We start from the raw sequence: 11,648 nt of genomic DNA, 5'->3' as shown, positions 1-11,648 counted from the left end.
GGAGAACGAGGGTAGAGAAAGAACCGTTGTTTTTGATAATAAAGAGACATTTTGCCTTCCATTTGAAGCGCCAGTTAAAAGCGCAACCAACATGGAAATCCATTACGAAACGCTACTTAAAAAGTGTGACCAATCCTTGTGCAGTCAATTAGGGACTGGAGACAGACTATGATGTTTGTCGGTTAGGGTCTGGCGCGTTCTGATCAGCCAGGATTTAACGATGAGGAGGAGAGATTTGGTTAGCTTTTTATTGTTTTTTTTTTTCATCCTTGTTTTTTCCATGGGGAAGGATACATAGATAGAAGGATGACATGGATGGGAGGGGGCAGCCAAGCTCTGCTTATCTGTTTTCTTTCTCTCTTTCTCTCCATTTACAGAAGCATTAATGTGCACAGCTATGTGCTCATCCATTGTTCTGAGTTTTTACAGCATGAAGAATGTGTTTGTGGAGCAGCGATTGTCAAAAAAAGCTGTGTTCTTAAACTAAGTGCAGAAAAAAACGCACAATACGTAATCTAAAGTGTGCAAAAAGAATGATTGGCCGGAATAAGTGGGGATGAGGTTTCATATTAAAAAAGATTTATCTTAAAGTATGGTGCTAATCCTCAGATTAATCCCCCCTCCTCTTATTTTTTTTGCATGCTGGCTTTCATAAAACCTATAACCCATAAAGTTCTTACATTTTCTGGAAACAGGCACGCTAGGCCTGATTTTACAAGAATTGCTGCCCAATGAATCATGCCGAGAATTCATCCTCTAGTGGTGTGCGACTCCAGAACTGATAATTAAACAACAAAACAAGTTTTTCAAAAGGAAGTGCAAAGAAACAAAGAACTTGTTACATAAATGCAGGGAATTTCGTTCACTAATCAAAAGAAAGAATAATGGCGGTTATCACGGATAAATGCAAGAATTGTTTTCAAAACTGCTGGAGCAAAATGTTTAATAAAATGTATTAATATGAATAATTATTATCATTGTCTTTCCTCTTTGTGTTCTATATAATTTGTAAATCAGTGTTCTTTGCTTCAGTGGAAACTCATCACATTAGAACTGCCTGTAAACTGCTGTTAGGCTGAAACATATGGGTGCATGCAGTCGTTAGCCCACTTCATAAATATTTCATTCATATTTCCTGTTTGTGTGCGTGGAGCTGTGTGACTGAAAGCCTATGCATGTGTGTGTGTGTGTGTGTGTGTGTGTCCGTGACTCTCTCGCTCCCTCTCTCTCTCTCCTTTTTTTTCTTTCTGTGTATAATTAAATCTCAGCAGATTTCCTTTGAAACTGCTAATCATACCAGTAAATCAAGGCTGAGATTTATCTTGATGAAGGAATAGAAAATAACTTCTGAAAGTAACAGAAACACCACTCGAGAACAAACCGAAGCAGGCAAAAGGTGAGCTTGATTTCAGACTTTGCCTCATAACTGTCATCAGCCATCATTCAGCCTCAAACGCGCTCGAATCGCAATATTCTCCACGCAGGCAGTATGTTATAGTGTGCGAGAGAGAGCTAAAATGGGATCACAGGCCACTTATTGAGTTCTGGCGGACACAAAAGGCCTACTGTTGCAGACAGCTAAAGCTGAGGCAGTTACTGTACCTTTCAAAACTAATATGTAACCATATCTGTTTTAAAAGGACGATTCATATTACTGTGAATGCAGGAGGAAAGTTGTTCCCATCTCCCAAGCCCTAGGAAACTTGAGTCTCGACCTAATGGCCCTCAATTGGAAGGTGGCCTTTTGTGGACGGGGCATCGCGCTTGTAGAAAAAATGACAGATGAAATTTTTCCGGTGATGTAAAACATCTTCAGCTTTTTTTGACAGCACAATGGCACTTACTGTGCTTTATGGTCGCAGTGGCGACACAAAGGTCATTCCGTATATGACTCAGCGGACAAGGGCAGCACTGAATGAAAATTAGGTTATATGTGATCAACCAAGTTATTAATCTGATTAAAATGGATTCTCTTTGCTTCCTATTTAGCAAGGCTTGGGAGAGAGAGAGAGAGAGAGAGAGAGAGAGAGAGAGAGAGTAACACACACAGAAAGACAGAGAGAGAGAGAGAGAGAGAGAGAGAGAGAGAGACGGGGGGGGAGGGAAACAATAGAACATTCTGTTTATTTATCCACAGAAGAGTGGCGGCGCAAAATGCAGCGTCAATTCGTTAACGCAAAAGACAACATGAGTGTTGCGAAATGTGCATTTTTACTTTCCACATGCATCAGTGTCCTTGCGCTGCCGCCTCATCCAGGTAACCTTTCTAATCCTGATTAAATTACTGCAATTAGAACAGCAGCTCTCCCACCTCCCCCCATATTTCCCTAATAAACAATACGCCATCTTAAATCCATTCGATGGGATTTGCATGGAACAATGCTCGAGCTCGTGCGATTTATTTCCATCTCTACAGAGGAATTAAGTGCATTTTTTAACAGCTAATGGTATAATGTGGGCTTATTTCTCATGCAACGCTTTTCTTTTATGTCGCTCCTCCACTCCTTCTATTTGCAGGAACTTTGCTTCCACCCTGTTTATTTGAAGTCTAAATCAAATGTGGCTTATTGGACCTGGCTCTTCTTTCGCGCAGCAACTAGAAGTACGTGGAAGATTCCGACAGATTCGTCTGTAATTGCTACACGACCTCTCAAAACACACCCCTGTTGCCTCTGCCTCAGCCAGACTGTGTTTTCTGTATTTGTTTTATTAACTTTAGCGCGTTGTTTGCCATTGATGTGGAATAAAGGAGCAAATAAAAGTTGACATACTTGTGCTTTTTTTCTTTTTTTAACTCCAGCGCCTGCCAGCCGGAATCGGGGCATATTCTCTCATTACGTTTGGAGTGTATGTCATACGCTGTGTGTAAGCATGATCATTATACTGCGTGTGTGAGGTGTGCCCTTGCGCAGGCAGGAAGTGTTGTTCTGCCGGTACAATCCCTCTGAGAGCAGATCGTCACATCTGAGGGCACCTGGGGAACGCAAGTAGCACAGCTACGAGGAATACCTCCAATTGAACAAAGTCGGAGAAAACAAAACAAAACAAAAACAAAGAAATAAGATCAAATATGAGAGGGGAAAGAAAAGGAAAAAAAAAACTCTGGGTCTAGGAGCAAATCTATTAAGTATTAGCTTAAGGGTTTCTGTCATTAAATGCAAACTATAGTGGGCTACGGGGGAATAAAAATAATGGAAGCATGCCGTGATTACTGCGCCAGTGAGAACACTTCATATTCTCTTCTCCCAAGGTTTTCTCTAACAAGATCTTTCTTTCCGTCTAATATTATGAATAGCATAATTGTTTTGCTGTCATTAGCATTGAATATTTCTCTGCCTTTGTTGTCATACTGGAACTCGATCCTTCATTCAGCGACCACTCGCTCTTTTTCTCCCTGCTGGAAACGGCGAAGCCTACTGTACTGTACGTCAGCAAGGTACGAGACAGGAGTGAAAGAGAGTGAAATTACGAGGCCTTTCAAAAGCTTTCAGCTCCGCCAAAGTTGATATCGGAGTAAATTAGCGTCAGGAAAAATATTTTTAGAGATTGCACAGCTGCTGGAGGAGAGCAACAGGTACCATCCAGTGGGCTTGACAACAGCTTTTACAATTAATTGCTCTTTGAAACCAGAATTTGCGTTGCTAAGTGACAAGGCGCTAATTCACCTAGGTTGAAGTTAAAATGGTAATATTGAACATGTGAAATAGCACCTCGCCTTCACCCGACGAGCCTTCATCACACTCCGCACAATGGAACGAGTGGAGATGCACCAACACTGTCTGTCACCTCAGAGACTTCCAAGGAGAGCGAAAGAGAGCGAGCAGTCTTTCATTGTGAGAGCGCTTCCCTCCGGCAGTGTGCTCTGAGACGGAGAAGCGTGGGACAAGGCTCAGAGAAAGAGTCTGATGTGTCGTGTCAAGAGTCTACCTTTACTCTGTAATAAGACTGTTTGACAGCTCTTAAATGTACCACAACAGTGCGCTCGGAGGCTGACAGCATTTAAACTCCCGGTGACAGGTTAAACGTCATCTGTCAGAGATGAATGATTCGTCTCCGAGTCTTTTTTGAATCTAAGTCGTAAGTAACATTCTCTGGCCCCAACTTCCACGGTAAGGAGCTCAAGCTTGCAAAGGGCCTCGGCGTTCCCGGGGGAGGGATTAAGTGCGCATGAAACACGGCCCGGGCGACCCTCGGGCCGAACGCATCATCAGAGTGTGACGGGTTCTCCCGCCTCTCCGCGGTCGCCCAAACGCAGGGGCTGCGTGGAAGCTAGCAGACTAACACGAGCCATATTACTGTTAATTAGCCACCTGATGAGGACAGCATTACTGGCAATTACCAAGTTTCATCCCCGCGCCGCTTTTTGAGTGTGGAGATCTCTTTTTACCGAAAGGGAGATGAAAGTCAGGGGCAAACGGCGAGCGAAAAAAAAAGGGAAATCAAGTGATGTTTTGTCTGTTCGGTGTTATATTCTCTCTCATTCGCGCTCGGCATCTCTAATAGTTCTAGCTGTCCGTAAATTAGGAAACCGCAATAATTACTTAGTAGTAATTGCTATGTGGTAAACGAGCATGTCATTGAGGTGACATGCAGTCGTGTGTTTGTGTGTGAGTAAATTGTGTTTCTAAGAAAAATATTTCATGAATTCGAAACTGCACACTGTACGGCAGTGATTCTTAACTGGTTAATCGCAGGCCTGTTGTGATTTTTTTTATTATTACAAGATTATTTGACAGCAGTTCTCAAATGGTGGGTCAAGACCCAAAAATAGGTCGCCAGTCTTTTTCTGATTCAGTCATTCTCAGTAGAGATAGAGAGAGAGAGAAAGAGACAGTAAGAGAGAGGGAGAGAGAAAGAGAGAGAGAAATTTTAACTATTATTATACTAAATTACATTACAGATGTATATTTTTTACATTTATGATTTTATTTGAAAATTGTATGATATTATTCTAATTTAAACATTTTATAATTATAATATATCTAATAATCACAAGTTTAGTCACTTGTTGTCCATTGACATCAACTGCTGCTTTATTTTTAGTTTTTTGGGTAAATAAGAGCAATGGAATTTTACACTGAACAAGAAAGATTCGATCTATACTAAACGTTACATGGAAGTATGATGTGTGTGCAAGCCTGTAAGGACGTGTCATCATGTTCCTCGGTATGAAAGGAAAGTCACGAGTTGCGTCTGTTCCTTTACATCTGTGGGTTCACTGTGCGCATTGCAGGCACCATATGTTTTTAATTATCATAATAGAACCTGGTCAGAGAACAACACACTCACACGAGCGCTTTATTACCACACTCACTGGAGAGAGACGGATTGAAAACAATAGAAAGAGTGAGAGGTAGAGAGGCATATAAAGTTCGAAAAAGTTAGAGAAGGGGGGGAAAGATGAACTTAAGGCTGACAGGAAGACAGAAAGTAGTGCACTCTCTCTGACCCGCACCAGACTGGGGTCAAGATCCACCCAAGAGAGGGTCTGATCCTACACCCTCCTGACAGTGATAATTGGCCACTGGTGACTAAACACCATTTACATTTAACTACCCACTCCTGTCTGCCGGGCAAGATACATGCTAACATGCACACACATAAACGCACACAGGCTAGCAGACAGGCGCTAAAATGAAACAAGTAAAAATACTGGGAATTCCTAGAATACATTCATTCACACGTCTTCTTTAACTGCAGCCTTTTTTTTACTTGGGAGTGTGTAAGTCTGCCATGACATATTAAGGAGGACACATTGTAAATTGATAAACCCAAAGGGATTTGCATTGAAGAAGAAAAGGAAAGACATAAACCAATCCTCCTAAGCATACATCTCTTTTCTGACTTACAGTTATTCACCCGCTTTCATACACCCAGTCCCTATTTCCTTCTATCTTTCTCTGTCTCCGATCATCTGTCATTCTCACTGAGTGGTTTGGAGTGAATGGGGACAGGGTTCACTGCTTTTCCACCAGGGGGTGTCATGGCCTTATGAACTAGGACGGTTGGGGGTGAGCAGCCCCTTCTTTCAGCAGTCCTTCAAGTCTGATCTCTCTATACGTACNATGTCTTGACTGTGTGGCAAAACTGGATTGTGGGTGGTGGCTGGACGGCTCTTAGCAGTAAACATCTGAAACCTGGGCTCCTAAGCACCGTCCAGGGCCTCAGACACGCACACAGACACACATTTTATACTATTAAGCAGGGTTAGAGATGAAAATTCACACACTTTAGACAGGCCGGGTAACTGCGCGCTGCACTACAAGCATGCACTCGAAACTGCTCCTGTGAGAGATCTAAATGTGGCCATTTTTCATGAGGGCTAATGGAGACAGGGCGGGTGAATCAAGATAACTGTTTACACTGCAAGCTACGACGACCACGACAATGAAAACAACAACAAAAACAAAATGGGGTGAGGGTAGAGAGTGTGTGAAAAAAAAAAAAAAAAAGCTTGGTGAGAGTGATGGCGGTAGACGGAAAGGACACTAATAATCTCATTTCTCTCGTTTGTCCTTTTTTTCTTTGCTGTAAGTGGTGCTTCACAATAAATGAAAGCACTTTTTCTGGTGACACGTTTCGATTCTTATAGTGCACCAGAAAACATTTAAAAAATGTTGAAGGCTACGTTTTTACTGTCTGCTGGCCTTAACAACATTTCGCAGAGGTGCCACAGATAACCGGGACTGATGTGTGGTTATTATAACACACGTAGCTTGTGATGATACGTTGTTAAATTAAGAGGAAGACAAAGAGGAGCAAAAGAAAGACAGACAAAGAACACAATGCTCGAGACATGTGCAATGTATAGATGAAGATATGCCACTAACAGACCTAGTATTGATTATATGATACACTTACACAATGGCTGCCTTGCACAATGGAACAAGGCCATTAAGCAATGTGAACAATACAAAGCTAATCCACTAGACTAAACACAGTCTGAGGTGTCTGATAGAACTGCTAAATCGTAGATATACCTCATGATTAATATGTGCTATGCTGTGTTTCAGGCCTCCCCCCCACACACATAATGTTACAATAATCTTAATAATCAGCTAATCTGAGTAGATTTACAGCTATTTTCAGTAGGCTATTAAAGAAATAGCTTGTAATTTTAGCTTTTTGGTATTTGTTGTGATTGAAGGAAAATGTGCAGTGTGTTTAAATACAGTAGAGGGTTAATCTACAGTACTATGAAAGTAAGATACTTGACATACAAGAGACAGTAAATGTGTTTGTATGTCTTATAAAAGCGGTATAATAATGAGGGTGTCACTTAAAAATGACTCTCACTCATTCCATCCCGGATGTTAAGGCATACCATATTCAGCGGAGATTTCTAAATATTAATGATTTATGCACTATTTGCATACAAACCTAATGCCAAGCCACTTCAGATAATCATATTTTGCCCTGAATTAAATTTTCAGAGGGATTTTTGCTTCATCTATGCCAAGCCCTAAGGAATTGTGCAGAATGTGTTGCACTCAATTTTGTACAAGCGACCCAAACACAAAAGACTTAAAGATCGGATAGTTCCTCCTGTATGGTATTTTACATCTATTTGGGTTTCAAACTGAAAAAAAAGAATAATAATAATTACTTTTTCTTCTGTTTTTTTGTAGTTTTTTTGTTCATATTTTGTAAGAATACGTGCATATTTTAATGCAAAACAACACAAAAATATTACTTAAGAATGCCTTGTAATAAAGTTCCCTTCCTCAGGAGTTGAAATCTGTCTCTTTCACACACACACACANATACTAACACATTCCCTTCAGAAAAGAAAGAATAAACCGTCTGTTGAGTTCTCCTTGTGGTCATTGAATGGTTTTACTGTATTTATTACTCAAACATGCCCACACACTGTCACAGCGTATACAGAGGCGCTCGGCTGCCCGTCAGCATCCACCAGCGACAAACTGATGGAGTCATGCTTTAAAAATGCCAAACAAAAAACTTTTGTTCTGTAGACAAAGCCTTATCTCTAAAGGTCAGTCCCTCTTCACAGCAGCAGGAGAGGAGGACGTCACAAGGGCACTTTTCAAATGTCTTTGATTAAAGAAGGATATTACAATACGATACATTCACTACGATGACAAAAAACTAGCATTCATTTTCAGCCAAGTGAATGACCTCCTCTAAATATTAAAAATGCAACAGGTTCCTCCATGACAGACATATTTTCCATAATTGAAAGGTCAAAAGCACCATTAATTGTTAATGTAAACCGTTTTGAAGGGGGAGAGTGAAACACATGGCAGTCTTGAGACACTTTTCTCTCTATTGTATCTATTGTCTCCCCTTGTATGAAAGATGGTGTAAAAACTATGGAGTTCCTTTTTTCGTAACTTCAAGCTATCATGGTGGAAAGATGCTTAATTCTTCAACACAGCTGCACAAATATTTGTTCATCTCTTTGACTTTTTATGTTTTTCCAAGGTTATGTCTAGAGAGTTAGCCATTTTTTTTCTCCAGATAACTGACTCACATTGTCGACTAGTTCAGCTGACGTGAGTGTTAGCTGTTGACTCACTTGTAGTCAACATTATGGTGAAACAGAGATCCAAATGTCACTGGACAAAAAAATACCAGATATAGTAGCCTATAGACAGCTTATATTAAAATAACTACTTAAAATAAAATAGCTACTTCTAAATTAACTGAGACTTATACAGACTTTTTGTCATCCAAATCACTGATGGTAAATTAGTGGTTACTATTCAAGCACAATACACAACACAACTAAACTGGATTCAATGAGCAATTTGCTAGTTACAAATTAAAGAAACAATAAGTATTAAGATGTGTGAGAATGAAGCAGCTTAATAAAACATGTCTGTTAAAAATACTTGCAGTGCCAGTTTAAACCCCCTGGTTAATCCTACACCTATTTGCAGTAAGATTGTTTTACTGGGAGCAAAAAATAATGTCTGCCTTGCTCCTCTGTGTTTGCATAGTACAAGTAATAACACCAATGTAAAGCACCAAACTAAGAACGTCTGTCTCCAGAATTGAAAATTAGTTATCTACTTAATGAATAATATATTAAGAACAAAAGGAAAATGTAGGATACATACGTTTTATTACCTGACTGTTTTAATTCAGCAAAAAAGAATGTCTCTCAACTGTCAGAAATTCCCTTAAAAAGGACATCTAAAGACTGTGGCACCCACTTACTTTCTACTTCAGCTGCCCAAACCAAACTACAAATTCTGTTCTTAGAGATTTACTCTTTTTTTTCCATTCACAGTTACTCTCTTTTTCTTTTTATCACCAAATTTTCAGAAAGGGCAGCGTGAAACACAGTAGTCTCAAGGAGCACCAGTAACCTTAGCAGAATCATGAAAGCTGACAGATCATTTTTCACAAGGCCATAGATCCCGGGCTCTTATAAAGTAATGGGCTTTTGGGAGAGGCCGTTATGAAAGCTAAGATAGTTAAGTTCTGTGAGCTAGAGATGACACAGGGACCATCAGCTCCTGGTCTGTTCCAAAGCAGACACCCTTATTCCCAGAAAGCGAAGGGAAAGAGAGAGGGTGGGACTGGAGCTCTTGTAAAATGACAATATAATAAAGATTAATATGTTACTTTGTCATCCTGATGGTCTCTAAACTTGCCCGAAATAAGGTTGAAATCACTCAAAAGCAAATCTTGCTCCTTTAGAGAGTTTGTGTATTGGTGCAGCTCTGACCAATGAGGGAAGCATTGAACAAATGTCTCAATGTGTAATTGCTTCACAAATAAGAAATAGTAGATGCTCTAGTGATGATGTGTTGCTCATAATGCAGTGTATACCATGTGTTTACTTGTCTGAGAGTGTGTATGTATAACAGTAAGTCACTGTTCATGGATTTATGACACTAAAACAGGGCTTTATGTTGTCATACTCACCAGAGGGGTCATTTCTTTTCATGCTGCTGGTGCCACTGCCTCCTCCATTGGAGCCGCCGCCAAGGCCTCCGTTGAAGGCTGCGAGGTTCTCTGAACTGTAGGCCCGCAGGACCGATAGCATGTTCATCTGATGCTCCAGGTGGGCCTGATCAGGCTTTACTAGGCCAGGAGGACCACCACTTGGGGAGAGAAGACCGAGGCCTGTCTGCTGCCACTGCTTCTCAGTGGTGGGAGGCTGAGGAGGGGAAAGGCCAGAGCTTTGGGGGCCCATAGTCAGCTTGCATCTTTGGATGTCCTTCCCTGACAATGGTGATTCAGGAAGCATTTGCATGGATCCACGGTCCTCCTCCTCAGCGTCACCCATCTCCATCTCTTCCTCTTCCTCTGCCTCCTCTTCATCATCAGAACGCATATGCCTCTCATTAGCAGCGGGATTAGGCAATGATTTGTCACGACTGACTTCTTCTTCTTCAGACTGGCCGCCATGTTCTTCAGACGCCTCTATTTCGCTGCAGGATGCCTTGTCGGATAGGTCGTCCAGGGGGCCCTGACCACCCATATCACTTGGCTGAATTTGCTGCTGGTCCAGGAATCCAACAGGCCCTCTAGCAGAGCCATCATACACAGGACCAAAGGGCTTGTAGAAGTCACTGGAGAACGTGCCCATGGAGGCTCCGTGCGGGGGCTGCTCCAGATGGTTGGACCAGCCTGCTTGTCCCTTCAGCTCCCCAGACTCAGTCTCTCTGTCCCTGGACGGGGCTCCCTCATGGTGATGAAGAAGGCTTGGTGGTGGTGGAACCAAGCCAGTAGCTTTTCCTGCATGGGAAGGCTCTCCGAGGAGGTGCTCCTTAGCATCTTTTCCTGGGCCACACTTGCCTTTGCCCAGGTGATTGGCTTGCAGGTGGAGGGCCATATGCTCCACAGAGGCAGTTGTGAAGGAGCAGAAGAGGCAGCCATGCCAGGCAACGTTGTCCTGGATGGTGATGGAGGCTCCAGGGATAGACCCTGCTTCAGGTCTAACGGACAAATCCAGAGGCTCATATTGGGAGCGGCCACCCTCAGCTGGTTTGACGTCACTGGTGGGGTTCTCTTCCTGGTTGGCCTCACTGGCTCTTTTGGTCTTGGCCTCAGCACTCTCCTGGCTGAAGTGTTGGCCATGCAGCTGACTCTCTCTCATCTCTTTTTCTTTCTTCATGGAGTTGAGGACAAAGCTGTCCATGAAAGCCTGCAGGGAGCCCTGGAAGTTCACGCCATTTCCCACCATACTCTGGTATGCTCGGCCCAGGTCGGAAAAGCTGGCAGGACTGTCCCCTGCAGAGACTGGCCCCTCAGGACTTTTCATGCTCTCCGAGGTGGGCTCTGACCCTGGCCCGTGGCGATCGCGTTCCCTTTCACGGTCTCTGTCTCTTGGTGAGAGCATTCCTGGTGGTACCCACTGGTGTGGAAGCATCTGACCCCCTCTGAAGTCAAGACCAGAGGGCATCACCCCTTTGAAGACCCCGCGAAGGACATCAGGGCGAGCAAAGACCCCACTGCTACTGCTGTTCTTGGCGTGGTCATCCTTGTGCTCAGAAGATGGAGGATGGTTGGCTGAGGGGCCACTTCCATTCTGTCGCTCGCGGTGATGGCGCTCCAGGTGGTACTTCAGAGAAGCTGATTGAGTGCCTGCATAGTCACAATGAGGGCACCTGTAGGGCTTTTCACCTACAGTGAGAGTGATAGAAAGAAACAAAGACAGACAGGAGCTGATG

General features: G+C 42.6%; 1 protein-coding gene across 4 annotated transcripts in view; it reads right to left on the bottom strand.

Moving 5' to 3' along the window:
• LOC122349558 (zinc finger protein 536-like) overlaps positions 1–11,648 on the bottom strand; it is a 56,397-nt gene that overhangs the window by 25,147 nt on the left and 19,602 nt on the right. For all 4 annotated transcript variants that reach the window (XM_043245651.1, XM_043245652.1, XM_043245653.1 and 1 more), the window contains exon 4: positions 9,898–11,601. In XM_043245651.1, coding sequence (XP_043101586.1) covers positions 9,898–11,601 — 1,704 coding nt within the window. The remainder of the gene's footprint in view (positions 1–9,897; positions 11,602–11,648) is intronic.

The sequence above is a fragment of the Puntigrus tetrazona genome, chromosome 7 (genome assembly GCF_018831695.1).
Source record: "Puntigrus tetrazona isolate hp1 chromosome 7, ASM1883169v1, whole genome shotgun sequence".
Taxonomy (NCBI): Eukaryota; Metazoa; Chordata; class Actinopteri; order Cypriniformes; family Cyprinidae; genus Puntigrus; species Puntigrus tetrazona.
The sequence above is the reverse complement of the archived record's forward strand: the minus strand, read 5'-3'. Positions and strand labels throughout refer to the sequence as shown.